The 14,414-nt window shown below is 38.5% G+C and overlaps 1 protein-coding gene across 1 annotated transcript in view; it reads left to right on the top strand.

The window, feature by feature from the left end:
* TMC1 (transmembrane channel like 1) overlaps window positions 1-12,584 on the top strand; it is a 169,528-nt gene extending 156,944 nt beyond the window's left edge. The window contains exons 21-24 of the mRNA XM_058565372.1: window positions 4,617-4,742; window positions 8,197-8,275; window positions 8,382-8,433; window positions 12,562-12,584. Coding sequence (XP_058421355.1) covers window positions 4,617-4,742; window positions 8,197-8,275; window positions 8,382-8,433; window positions 12,562-12,584 — 280 coding nt within the window. The remainder of the gene's footprint in view (window positions 1-4,616; window positions 4,743-8,196; window positions 8,276-8,381; window positions 8,434-12,561) is intronic.
* The last annotated feature ends 1,830 nt before the right edge of the window (window positions 12,585-14,414 follow it).

The following is a 14,414-nucleotide window of genomic DNA, read 5'->3' as shown; positions in this document are numbered from 1 at the left end:
GATTTAACTGCTCCAGGCTCTGCCTGGGTAAAATACTGACAACGAACCTCAGCTCTTTCCGTATAAGGAGATAGCAAACAGCAAGGTTTGGCAACACTAGTCTGGATGTGAAAGTTTTCCTGATGTTAGACCTTCGCATCCAGACATCAGAAGCTATTGCCATGTCTCACGTGGACCACCAAACTGAATAAATAATAAATAAAGTAGATCATCTCACAAGCTACCTCAGAAATGGGATCATTAGTAGACAATAATGACTATAAAGAGGGTCACACTATTTATAATCCAAAATGTTACATGCTAGTAAAAAAATAAGGATGTTCCTCATGTATTTTCTCCCCAAATAACAGGGATATATCACTCAAGTTAGTAATAGAGTCAGGAAAGCTCTTTGATCCAAGTTGAAATGTACTTTTCTCCAGTTCTCTACAACAGAATTCTCTCTATCAAGTATCTTGATACTTATCAAGAAAGCAAAGTCCCGTGGAATTGAGGGAGGATTGAGACTTCATTCCCTAAGGGGCCCGAGAAATGAATCTGCCTCAAGCTCCTCCGAGACTACCTGCGTGTTACGTCACTGGTCTGCATGCATTGAGTTATTTCTCCTTTTCAGAGAAGGAAATGCGAGTGTGAAAGGCCGTTTGAGTGACAAGCATGATGCAATAATTGACGCACATAATTTCCCCTTCATGCTGTCAGACCCGAGTTATTAAGTCAACGGTTTGTTGCCCGCAGACTTAAGTAAAAAAAAGGCTTTTTCACTCTGACGATAGTCTGAGTTATTGTTGCTTTACTGGAAAAGAAAGAAAGAAAATGTTAAGCCAGCTGATAGGGCAAAAACAGCTGGAGTTCTGTCATACTTAGGAAGCTGATGTTGACAAGTCCTAGTCATCACTCCGCCCCCTACCCCCGCCACGAGCTGACATAAATAATGCAGACAGTGCCATCTGGAGGCTAAATATGAAATTGCAATCTTGAAGGAGAGAGTGGTCTTAATAAATCCTTAATAAATCTCAGCGTACAAAGTTCAACAGATAAGCCATTCAAAGACTGTAGTTAATTGCAAATTACCCACACAACTAGATATCCATGATAAATTTTAGATATGCTTTTAACTTTTTAATTGGAAGTTAATCCTTAGAAAACATCAAAGGAGCTTAGCTATCTACAAGGGGAGCCCCCACAATGTCAACACAGAGCCTGGTGGTGGTTACAGAGGTGCATTCGTATTAAAAATATCATTGAGCTAGACACATACAATGACTGCACAGTTTTAGCTTTTTGAGCCCTAACTCCTCTGCCTCCCTTTATATCACACTGAGTTACTATAATTTTAATGAAAAAAATTTGTCTGTATCTAAGGCATAGTATCTGATTTTGACCAAATGTTTCCTAATGGGCAAACTTAGGCAAAATTACTGCATATGTAACACAGCTTTGAGACAAAGGAAATTTAAATATTTTCAGTAGAGTATCAGGAGAGGCATATCTCTATCCTATTTAAATAGTTTATTTTTCCTGCCGGTTTCCTCATTTTGGAGCAAAAGAACGTATACTCTGTTTATTTGTTTGAACTTAAAAGTTTAAAAGAGTTGTTCTGCCCTAGAAATGAGGAGAAAACATATATCAGTAGGAGCCTCATGGCTTGCCATTCCTAGGGACCCTGAGTCTGAGATGGTTTGCTCAGCCTGCCTAGTGAAGGGTGCCTGCCTCTACTTGGCACCTGGGTAGGCAGCAAATTTGCAGATATGCGTTTGAGGTGGGTTAATGGAGACCGCACAGCGAAGGCCAGTTGCTCCAGGTGGAGGTATGTTTTCAGGTAAGGTGGCTACAACACCTTAGGAGACCCATTTTGCAAAGCAATTTGATGAGATATTCTAGCTTGTTCTGGTTTCATAAGATCTGGCTAGGGAGGGTGAATTTTCCAGAAATTATTCCAATAGACTATTAAGTGGATTTACCTTAAACAGTTCGACAATTTAAAAACTATTACTTTGGTGTCCAGATGAAGAAAATTCTTCTAATTGCTCCACCACATTTCCTGTCTCTTGATGTTTCTCCTCCCATTCCCTTGCTAATAATTCTGAGCAATTTCTAGTTCTCTAGGTTCTTACATACCTCCCTGCTAACGTTATGGTAATTATATTTTTACGTATTTTCGTCTTACTGCAAAGGTAATATGTGTTGATCCTAGAAAACCTGGAAATTGTAGAAACAGTTTCACTTGGAAATAAACACTACCCATAACGCCAAAGACCTGAAATAACAACTCTCAACATTTTGGCATTTTGTATTCTTGTTTTCTTTTTATGCAGATTTTTTAAATAACTGAGATCATTAAATGTACAGGTTTATATTATATTGTGACACTGCTATTACATTACTCATTTGCAATTACACTTTATGTGTCTATTTTTATTAATAGTGTAGCTGACTTCTAGAGCTTGAGGACAGAATATTTTCATCTCCATGAATCTAAACACAGTAGAGTGTTGGCCAATAATTTGAAATAATGAATGAATAATGACTGCTTATTGTGCACTAAGCCCTAGAGGAGATGTAGGGGCAAATTGGGCATAGATTCTGGTCCAGAGGAGCTTTCTGAGCTGGAAAGACAGGCCTCATAGACTGTTCTAGTCTAGGGTGGATGGAGCTATGCCCACAGGAGAACTATAGGTTAAGTGCAGTACCATTTCACTTGACTGTATAATCACTGCAGACTGGAAAAGACTTCTGGGAATATCACGAAGTGGCATGCTTGGGCTAACCTGTCAGAAAAAGAGAATGCTAAGTATCTGTAGATGCCTCTATAGTTTGTGCATAATTAAGAGGGCTGGACTCTTGGTAAGAGACCTGACCTGGAAAAGGCACCCGAGAATCCCCAGAGATGCTAATTTGGGACGCACTGGATGCAAAGGAATCCTTTGTGGGTAGGTCTATTTTGTAAAATTCTAGTCCTCCCATTCTAACTACATTTATCAGCCACAGCCTGAGAGGCTGGCGAAAGGGAGGGTGGATTGTCTTATCTTCTCTCACCCCCCTTGCCTACCTCCTTCCTCTAGCTGTATTCTGTACGGCTGGGGGAAGCTTAGAATGGATGATGAAGAAGAAACCTTAGTGGAATAAATTGGTATAATCTTAAATTGTCAGTAAAACTTTATTCCCTCTTATGTATCATAGGTCTCGCTAAGTGGGTAGATATATAATTTGTGAATCAAAACTTATACCTCTATAGTCCAGCAACTCCCGACAAGATACTTAGAGTCGCTCTCAGTCTATTGAAAGATATTATTAGTTAGATTAGGAGAAAAAAATTCTTTTTTTTTTTTTTTTGTGAGGAAGATCAGCCCTGAGCTAACATCCATGCCAATCCTCTTCTTTTTGCTGAGGAGGACCAGCCCTGAGCTAACATCTATTGCCAATCCTCCTCCTTATTTTTTCCTCCCCAAAGCCCCAGTAGATAGTTGTATGTGGTAGTTGCACACCCTGCTAGTTGCTGTATGTGGGATGTGGCCTCAGCATGGCCGGAGAAGCGGTGCATCGGTGCGCGCCCGGGATCCGAACCCGGGCCGCCAGTAGCAGAGCGCACGCACTTAACTGCTAAGCCATGGGGCCGCCCCCAGGAGAAAAAAATTTTTCTTCTGGAACTTGTGGGTCATGTTCATTTAGCAGTTGAGAATGTTTAAAGATCAAAAACACAAACCTGAAACCAAAATATTAAGTTCTGACGATACATACAACTTGGTGATAAACAACCTAGTATCTTTTCTAAAAATTACATCTTTTCATAGTGGAATCAATATGCATACACAGAAAAAAATAGCTTGCCATGATGGATATTACTTTCTAATTCTGAATATTATGTAGTAAATTAAGATTGACATTCTGCTCTCCCTTTTCCAGTTTTTAGGGGCTGACTCTTTCCTGAATGGGTTGAGAACAGACCCATTTCAAGCAGATAGCTGTGAAAACCCATTAAGGACCTTTGCTTTTTAGGTTTATTTTCCTTCTCTTCCCATTTTCTGTTCTTAGCTGTGGAACTAAGCTTGTCCTCTTTAGGGCCTCTGCACAAGAAAAACTGAGAGAGAAAGGACTTACCGTTCAGTGTGGTTACCTATTAATAGCTCTGATGAAGGAAGTCTGGTGGAAAGTGAGATAGAAGCTATTGCATGGACAGAGATGTTGGATTATTTATTTTATTCCTTTAAGCTGTTCCTTATGCTCATTTCCAAGGCTAATTAAAAAACTGAGTGCAGTCTTCAGTCCAAAGAGAGTGTTCTCCTAGAAGGACAGCTGGCTGAGGGGTAGACTTATGTGCTATTTATAAAATATATTTCAATCAAAATCTTAGAAATACAGCTTTAAGAAATCTCCTAACGCTGTGGTTAATTTCCTAACTGCTTTGACTGTGTACTGTGTTGGGATAACGTTTCTCCTATCTTACCCACATGTTGACAAGATGAGGTGCAAGTATCAGGAGTAATAGCTAAACATCAGATTCCTAACCTGAAAAAGTATTTAGGTAGTGTTTGAGAAAGATTTCTAGTTTTCTTGCTGTAACCATGGTTTTTCCATATGTTTTAAATAAACTTCTCTTTCCTTTTTCTTCCCCCCAGTGGTAAAAATAGGATGTTCGAAGTCATTGGAGAAACACTGGAGCACGATTTCCCAAGCTGGATGGCAAAGATCTTGAGACAGCTTTCTAATCCTGGACTGGTCATCGCTGTCGTTTTGGTTATGGCGTATGTTTTCCCTCCTCACAGAAAGAGGCTTTGTAATGTCTTCCTGGCTCCTTTTAAGTTCCAGCTTTTTCAGCTCTCTCTCTCTCTCTCCAAGGGTTGTGCTGTAGCCTAACCAAATTCAGCACTGATTACATGGTGGTGAGAGACTAAAATTCATGAGCCATTTTCTGATCCTAGTGGATGTAATTCGCAACCATCTGCATGTGTCTCTGCCTGCCTAGGATTATAAGATTTGTTCCCAAGTAACCAAAATAATGATCAGTAAACAGCTAAAGCAAGGGAAACATAAATGCTAAATGCTAAATCTAATCAGCACATTGAGCGTCCCCCATCCCCGGCCCCCACCTCTTACTCCATGAAGCAGATGGCTGTGAAAACACAGAAATGATGAGCCTCTAAATTAATATTCCTCTTGGAGGCCCTAGAGGCTGTATTTTAGGGCTAATAGCTTAAGGGGCCTTAAACCACCCTGCCCTTGTTCCTAGAAGGCCTTTGGTAACTGTGTGCCCACAGTAATAGAATCAGAGGACCAGAAGGATCTTGGAAAGTTCACTTAGTCCATCCCTTCAAAGTCAGAGGTGATATCCAGAGGGGAACTTGGGATGGGGCTTTTGTTCCATATTACTTTCATTGGCTTCTGACTCTTGGCCACCATAGATAAACTTGCATTCTAAGTCAAAATATATGCTTGCTATGGAAGAGCTATGACAAGTGCCCTACCCCTTCCTCTCAACCCCCGAGGCCCTCCTAAATAGAAAGTCTGGAACTGCCACTGCTCTCAGTCAAGGAGGGCAAGTATGAAGCCAGCCTCAGAGATGCTTTAGAAACACTGCCGACACAAAGAGTTGGATTTGTTTAAATAAAGGTAAAACTAGGAAATCTCAGGGAGAGAACTCCCAATGATTTGAAGTAAAGAGCTGGGTTCTGGGCCAAGTCATCTTTGTATCCTCTTTGGGATGGTCATGATCACGAGCCACGTCGGCAAGGGCAGGTGTCATCTTCAATTTTATTGATTAAGAAACCAACTTAGAGAGGTGAAGTGATTTTCCCTAGGTGAGAATATAGCAAAATGGTAGTGGTAGGATTTTGAACAGCAAAGCCAACACTCTCCCCTTTACGCCATGACGCCCTCTTCAAGGGAGAGCTAATAGCCAATAGGGATGATTAAACAGTAAAACAGATTACTATGATATATTACAGAACCTTGATTGTGGAGTGGCATTAAGACTCTGATAGTAAATCTCTGGTGCAGACGTGTTAGGAAATGACCTGCTGGAGGCTGCATGTTTCACCAGATGGCCCTTGAAGGGATTTTCCTTCTCCACGTTTTCATGATCTAGTGGCTTCTGAGAGCATGTTAAGTATCCGCTAGCCTTTAAGAGTCAAGATCATTCAGTGGTATGAATGAGACCTTATTTTAAAAAAATCCACAAAACTTAATGTCAGATTTTATGACTATATTCTTAACTTATTGAGAGACAGATTTAGTTTTAGGCAAAGGAGCAACCTTGTTCTAATGCCACTAATTCAAGATTTCATAAGCTGTCTTGGGAGTGTGGAAGAGGAACTAACACTGCCTTTGTTCCAGGCATTGACTGTATATGCATTTAATTTCCATAATAACCTTAAGAAGATGGCCTCATTAATCATATTATTGATAGCACATGGCAGATCTGCCCAAAGCAAGTGGCTAATAAGTAAAATCAAACCCATGTCTTCTTATTTCCCACCTCGTATTCCCTCCCACTCATTTGCAGCGCCAAACACTGAGTCTAGGATGAGTGCGAATGTTTAGAAGGGCTGGAAGCCCCTTGTCAGGGATGGTCTACACCCAGGGCCAGCGCACTTTTTCTTAAAGGGCCAGATAGTAAATATTTTAGGCTTTGTGGGGCAAGAGACATTATGAGGTACTTATATAACTATTTAAAAACGTAAAAACCCCATTCTCAGTGCATCGGCCATACAAAACAGGCTGGCAGTCAGATTTGCCCTGGAGACTATAGTTTGCCAACCCCTGATAGAGACTGTCTAGAGAAAGCTGGCAGGATTTAAGGTCAAATAGATGACCTGCAAGGTTGATTTTAGTTCCGAGCTTCTGGTTTAAAACCCAAATTTCAGTTTATCGCGGATTTGATTTTTCAGATCCCAAGGTCTCATCTTCCACTTTATGAGGCCCATACAATTGGCTGGGCTTTTTATTACGTTTAATTAGAGAATGTTACATGTTACAAGCATTTTGAATTCCCCTGATGGATCATATTAAATCAGCATGGAGGGTTTTTGGGTAAATGAGTAGAGTTCAGGTTAGTTTTCTGCAGACAGTTTCATTTCTTTGGAGACTAGAAAATAATTTATGAGGAATACTCATTTAGGTGCATCACAAGGCAGAAAAGACGATGAATGGAGAATTCCAGAACTGCAAATGACTTGTGAGGTCTTTGAGTTCATTCTCCAAATCCACACACTTTTCTAAGAAAATCCTTATCTCACACACACACACACACACATGCACACACACACACTCTCACACATTTATTGAGCACCTGATTCATGCCAGATATTATACCAGATGCTTTCGTGTGTGTAATTTCATTCAAACTCCTATCACTTGTATAAGAGATAAACAAATGCAGCTAAACCATATCAATAATTGTGTTGCTAGCACCAGATGGCTTATAAAGGATATATTCTGGCATGTTGGTGAGCAGAGGAAATGTGTTCAGTATCCAGTTATTTGCAACAAAGAGCAATGCCAGTTACCTTTTTTTACTGCATTATTTCTTTGTTTGTTTGTTTTGCTTCAAGTGAAGATCAACATATTTATTTTTGCACAAATTTTTGGCTGGAATTTGCTCTTTCTAGAAATGTAAATGTCACTTAAAAGCCAAGAATATTTCTTTATAAAACATTTTCGTTTTGAAGGAGGGAGAAATGCAAACAATACATCCTATGGGGAAAAAAAATCCATGTTAATTAACTATGACTATAAAGAGTACGTCCTTAGTTGTAAAAGCCAAAGGGTGGAATTTAAAGTGGAAAATCAGTTTCGTTTTTATTCAGCACATTCCCTAAGCTTCAGTAAATTTTCCATTCTCCTGGATGCTGTTGGCATCAATTTAAAATGCTATTTTCAATTATAATTTAAACTGATGTTAACTCGTTTCCAAGAAGAAGCTACAATTAGGCAGCGAGGTATAGTGGACAGAGCCCTGGGCTGTGGAGGAGGAGCCTTGAGGCCCAACTTCCCAGCTCCACCCTAGTGTCTGTGTAAGTCTGAGTGCGCTCTTTACCTCTCTGTACCTCAGTCTTTTATCTACAAAATAAGAAATTTAGAGTAGACAATATCTTAAAGTCCACTCCAATGCCAACATTTTATGATTTAGTTAATGTAAATTTAAAAACAATCTTGAGAAACTGAAAAATACCATACATTTTATTATTTTTCAATATTTAGTTTGACCATCTATTATCTCAATGCTACTGCAAAGGGCCAGAAGGCAGCAAATATGGATCTAAAAAAGAAAATGAAACAGGTAGGATGCAATTTACTTCATCGTAATATTTGTCTTTATTAATGTCAAGTAGTAGAAAACACCAGGAAATCTCACGTTCTTCTTCTTCCCTTTTTTTATTGTGTAGCAAGCTTTGGAGAACAAAATGCGAAACAAGAAAATGGCAGCTGCACGAGCAGGTTGGAGATAAGTTTATGTTTGCAATTTTTTTCCCCTAAAAACAGTATGCTCTTCTTTTTTTATTTTCTCCAAATGGGGCATTTGATACAGAGTGGCAGTATTGCCCTAAGCAAGTCACTCCACAGTCCTTACTATCCACCTTTTTAGACCCTCTCAGGCATCATATACAGAGGATTTGGTTGTTCCCCAGTGGGAGAAAGAGAAGAAGAAGAAAAATTCAGAAATGTAAACTTAACAGTAGTGATAGAAAGGTGACTTTGCAAATTGACAGAAGATGAAGAAAATACCCATATAGTCATATACAAATAACAGACATAAATGCAGAATCTCTCCTGCCCGTTTTGACTATTTTTATACATAAAAGGATACACTGGGAAGATACCAACAGGGTCCACTGAGCTCACTGCCGTTAATTGTCAAAGCCTTTTCTAATTCGTTAGCCTCTCTTGCTTTTTTTTTTTTTTTTTGGTGAGGAAGATTGGCCTTGACCTAAAATCTGTGCCCATCTTCCTCTATTTTTTACATGTGGGACACCACCACCGCATGGCTTGATGAATGGTGCAAAGATCCACACCTGGGATCCAAACCTGCTAACCCTGGGCTGCCGAAGCGGAGCATGTGAACTTAACCACTATGCCACTGGGCTGGCCCTGACTTCTCTATTTTTTCTTTTCTTTTTTTTTTTTTTTTGCTGAGGAAGATTTTCCCTGAACTAACATTTATTGCCAATCTTTCTCTTTTTGCTTGAGGAAGATTCACCTTGACTTAAAATCTGTGCCGGTCTTCCTCTATTTTGTATGTGGGTTGCCGCCACAGCATGGCCACCGACAAGTGGTGTAAATCTGCACCCAGGAACCAAACCCACAAGTTTGGGCTGCTGAAGCAGAGCGCACTGAACTTAACCACTAGGACCCGGGGCCGGCCCAACCTGTCTTTCTTTTTAATCTCACTTATTTTTAAAATATTAGAATAAGGCATACTCCTGTTTGCCAAAATTACTGATATGCTTTGAGTTCCTCATGGAAAACTGATACCTAAGAAGTTCAGTGAAAATCTTTTGCAACTTGTCCCTCATTCCTAACTTTAAAAATCTTTAGATTAGTAGGGCTTTTTCCTCCCCTATTAAGAAATAAAACACTCAACCCAAATTGGTTTAAGTAGGAAAAAAAGAAATTTATTAGTCCACACAAATGAACAGGAGAGTGGTATGTATGATTTCAGGCCACGTGGTACCCTAAGTTTATAAGCAGTCAGGGCTGAGCCCCGTTTCTCATGGTTCTTTCGACACTGCTCTCCTCTCATGCTGGCTGACCTTTATGGCAGCAGGAGTGGACGCAGCAACTTCCAATGCTGTGTCCTCAGATTACATTTGTCTTAGATTTTTTTTTCATCATTAAGCTACTTGTTTATTAATTTTATTTTTAAAATTTTTTCAGCTTTATTGAAGTATAATTGACAAAATTGTAATACATTTAAAGTGTACAATGTGATGATTTGATATGTGTATACATCATGAAAGAATTCTTACCATTGAGTTAATTAACACATCCATCAGCTCACATATTTACTTTTATTTTTTTGGCCATAACACAAGTACTACCCTCCTAGTGAATTTCAATTATACAATACAGGGTTATCAACTACAGTCATTGTGTTATGCATTACATCCTTAGTTAGACCTTATTCACCTTGCAGCTGAAAGTCTGTACCCTTTTACCAACCTCCCCCATTCCCCCACCCCCCAACCCCAGGTAACCACCACTCTACTCTGTTTCTATGAGTTCAACTTTTTTTTTTGTAGATTCCACTTATAAGTGATACTATGTAGTGTTTGTCTTTCTCTGTCTGGCTCGTTTCGCTTAGCATAATGCCTCCCAGATTTGTCCATATTGTCACAAATGGCAGGACTTCATTCTTTTATAAGGCTGAATAATATTCCATTGTATATATATACCACATTTTCTTTATCTATTCGTCCATAGACAGACTCTTAGGTTGTTTTCATACCTTGGCTATTGTGAATAATGCTACAATGACCATGGGAATACAGATTAATTTCATTTCGTTTGGATATATTTCCAGAAGTGGAAATGCTGGATCATGTGGTAGTTCTATTTTTCATTTCTTGAGGAACCTCCATACTATTTTCTATAGAGGCTGCACCAGTTTACATTCCCACCAACAGTGCAAGGGGTTCACTTTCCTCCACATCCTCACAGCATTTGTTATCTTTTGCCTTTTTGATAATAGACATCCTAAAGGGTTTGAGCTGATATCTCACTGTGGTTTTGATGTGCATTTCCCTGGTGATTAGTGATGTTGAGCACCTTTTCATGTACCTATTGGCCATCTATTTGTCTTCTTTGGAAAAATGTCTATTCAGATCTTTGCCCATTTTAAATTGGGTTATTTGGTTTTTTTGCTATTGGATTGTATAAGTTCCTTGTATATTTTGGATGTTAACCCCTTAACATATATGTGGTTTGCAAATATTTTCTCCCATCCCATAGGTTGCCTATTTATTTTATTAATGGTTTCCTTTGCTGTGTAGAAGCTTTTTAGTTTGATGTAGTCCCACTTGCTTATTTTTGCTTTGGCTGCCTTTGCTTTTGGTGTCAAATCCAAAAAATTATTGGCAAGATCAACATCAAGGAGTTTTTCCCTGTGTTGTCTTCTAGGAGTTTTACAGTTTAAGGTCTTACATTCAAGTCTTTAATCACTTTGAGTTAATTTTTTTGAAGATAGGGGTTCAGTATCATTCTTTTGCATGTGGATATCCAGTTTCCCCAACACCATTTATTGAAGAGACTATCCTTTCCCCTTCATATATTCTTGACACCTGGTCAAAAATTAATTGACCATATATGTGTGTGTTTACTTCTAGACTCTCTATACTGTTCCATTAATCTTTGTGTCTGTTTTTATGCCAATACCATACTGTTTTGATTACGATATCTTTGTAATATAGTTTGAAATCAGGGAGTGTGATGCCTCCAGCTTTGTTCTCCTTTCTCAAGATTGATTTGGCTATTTTGGGGTCATTTGTGGTTCTGTATGAATTTTAGGATTGTTTTTTCTATTTCTGTAACAAATGCCATTGGAATTTTGAAAGGGATTGGACTGAATCTATAGATTGCTTTGGGTAGTATGGACATCTTCACAATATTAATTCTTCTAATCCATGAGTACAGAATATCTTTCCAGTTATTTGTGTCTTGTTCAATCATTTATTGAAGACATTTATTTCAAGACATTTATTTGTGTCTTCCTCAATCATTATATAATGACCTTCTTTGTCTCTTGTTAAAGTTTTTGGCTTAAAATCTATTTTGTCTGATATAACTATAGCTACCCCTACTTTTGGGTTCCAATTGCATGGACTGTCTTTTTCCATCCCTTCACTTTCAGTCTGTGTGCGTCCCTAAAGCTGAAGTGAGTCTCTTGTGGGCATCACAGAGTTGGAAGCAGGTATGTCACATGTATCTGCAGGGCTTTCATATTTCCTCCAGATTGTGATGATAACTTAATATCATCAAATTAGTATTTAAAATGGTGAGTGAAAAGTTCTGACTTCTAAGATCTGAATTCTAGGCAAGGTTTATTGTCAATTTTATTGCTTAAAATAATGATATAATGCTATAGCATGCTACTTATCTGATATTTTCCTATAATTTGTACTTAAAAAATATGTATGACCTTTGTGAAGGCAGAGACTGTACTTTATCATAGTTGTTTCCTCAGGACTTAATACAGAACTTTATACACAACAGTCACTCAATAAATACCTACTGAATATCTACTGGACCATGAGGAATTTTTTATCAGAAAAATTGGAAAGGAATACATTTCTATATTAATTACATAAGCAGTAATAAGTAAATATTACAAAAAGAGAAGAACTTTCATTCTCCCATCTTTAGAATTAGTGAGGATTTTGTAAAATAAAAAATATAGAAACATTTTGAATATAAAAATGCTAAATATTATGGCAACGTGGAGCACATTTGAAAGATACGGATTTCAGGCCACCTCATTCAGAACCATTAAGCACACTGAAAGCTACGTTTTCATTTGCTTCTTCTTTATCTCTCTCTCTCTCTTATTTTTATTATTATTTTTTTGAACAGCTGCAGCTGCTGGTGGCCAGTAACTTCTGGGCCAGCTGGGGGCCAAGAAGTACTCCTCGCCTCGCTGTTTAAAAGCACTGACGTATGTAAAGGCCCGAAGAACAAGCATTGTAGAGTTGCTCTTCTCTGTTCAAACCCTGATGGATTATCAAGGTCATGCTGCTCTATCAAAGAGCGGTCCTCATTCTGCAAGAAAGATCTCCACCTGATTCCAAATGAAGGATTTGTTCCTGTACCACCACTTTCTCCCCTGACCCATTTCCCTCACATTTTCTCTACCAAATTGAGTTTAAAAGTGGAAGTGATCCAGCAACACAAATTACTAGTTTACTCGTTGCGTTCATTTAAAAATCTTTTGCTCATGTGGACTTTCATTTTATACATTTATTCTGCCTTAGTTTTCTTGGCTTGGGAACAGGGATATTTCACCCTCTTTTTCCTCTAAGGTCAGAAATATCATCAAAAGCTATTCATTGTGATCATTCGTTAACTCAGAAACGAACATCTTGTTTTCCCTTTTTTTCTGTCTTCCCATCCATAACCCCCACAAATATATACCCAAGACCTTTTTATTTGCTGCTGGATTCAGTATGAGCAGGAATGGGCTTTTTATAAGAAAAATCCTATGAATTAGGGGCCTGATCAGCACCGGGTTGAAGGTCTCTCACCTTGAGGAGGTACATGGGTCTTCGACATCCCAACTCTTTATGGGTTTAAAAAAAATGATACCATAAGTGATTGCTGTTCCATCACAATCTGATCATTTGACCTCCAATGATCATATCTCCTGAGTTCAAATTCTCATATTCTATAATTTGTCTTTGCTTTTTTGTTAAGGTCAGGGAAACACACACTTTTATGGGGGGCGTTAGTTTATAGATGTCTTTAAGCATTATTATTTATTTAAAGTTTGAATTGACTTTGACTAGTAACAATTGATGCCCTCAGCCAGCCTTGTTGTATGACTTCAGTACTCTCCTAACTCACAGTGTCCTCTTCCAGAGCTAAGCCTATTTGCCTGCCATTCCCTGCAATTGACTTGCCGATTTTTACTACCCGGTCTTTGAGTTTCTCCTTCTTTTCAGTCTTCTACTGGCCATAGAATGATCGCCCTGTTCTCCTGCAAATCCATGTGCTCATTGTTTCCATCATACTAAACTCAAGACTTACTTCCTCTGGTCAAGTTTTGCAGATTAGCCTCCATTTTCAATATGCCACTCCTTGACAGTCTTCCTCTGTACTCTTGTGTCTTTAATTCAGAGTCTATTATTTTATTGATTTTCCTGTGATTTATAATGGTCTTTATTGTTTCTTGTATGCATGGGTCATCTTTCCTATTCAGATTGTAAGCTCCCTATGAGCAGGGATCCTGTCTTCTAACTGTTTTGTATGCCTAGTATAGTGCTGTGCACAGGTAGGCACTGAATAAATGCTTGTTAATTAAATTGAATCAATTTAACGTACAGCAGTTGCACTGTGAAACAAAAGCTTCTGTTATCTGCATGAAAAATGTAAGTTACTACAATGTAAGAAATGGATTATCTGTTGATATGCTGAATTTATTATCTCATTAGATTATAATGCAGATGAGTAAATAAAGCTCGTGTTTATTTCTACTTGGATCATTTTTGCAGTGTAGTAATAAGATGAGAGAATTGGTTTATGTGTGGTGCCAAATTTACAGTGTGGGTGACATGCTCTTGCTCTTGACCTACTTCCTAAGGAAGATGATGAGAGATTACAAACCATCCCCAAGGCCTTCATGTCCTAAAGGCAATGTATTTGTCAAACAAATGCTCATGGTATAAGCATTTGGACATAATATGCTAAGTTTCAGCCTTTCTATAATTTAA

Source organism: Diceros bicornis, chromosome 22, assembly GCF_020826845.1.
Source record: "Diceros bicornis minor isolate mBicDic1 chromosome 22, mDicBic1.mat.cur, whole genome shotgun sequence".
In the NCBI taxonomy this organism is placed as follows: Eukaryota; Metazoa; Chordata; class Mammalia; order Perissodactyla; family Rhinocerotidae; genus Diceros; species Diceros bicornis.
This window is presented reverse-complemented; position numbering and strand designations above follow the sequence as displayed.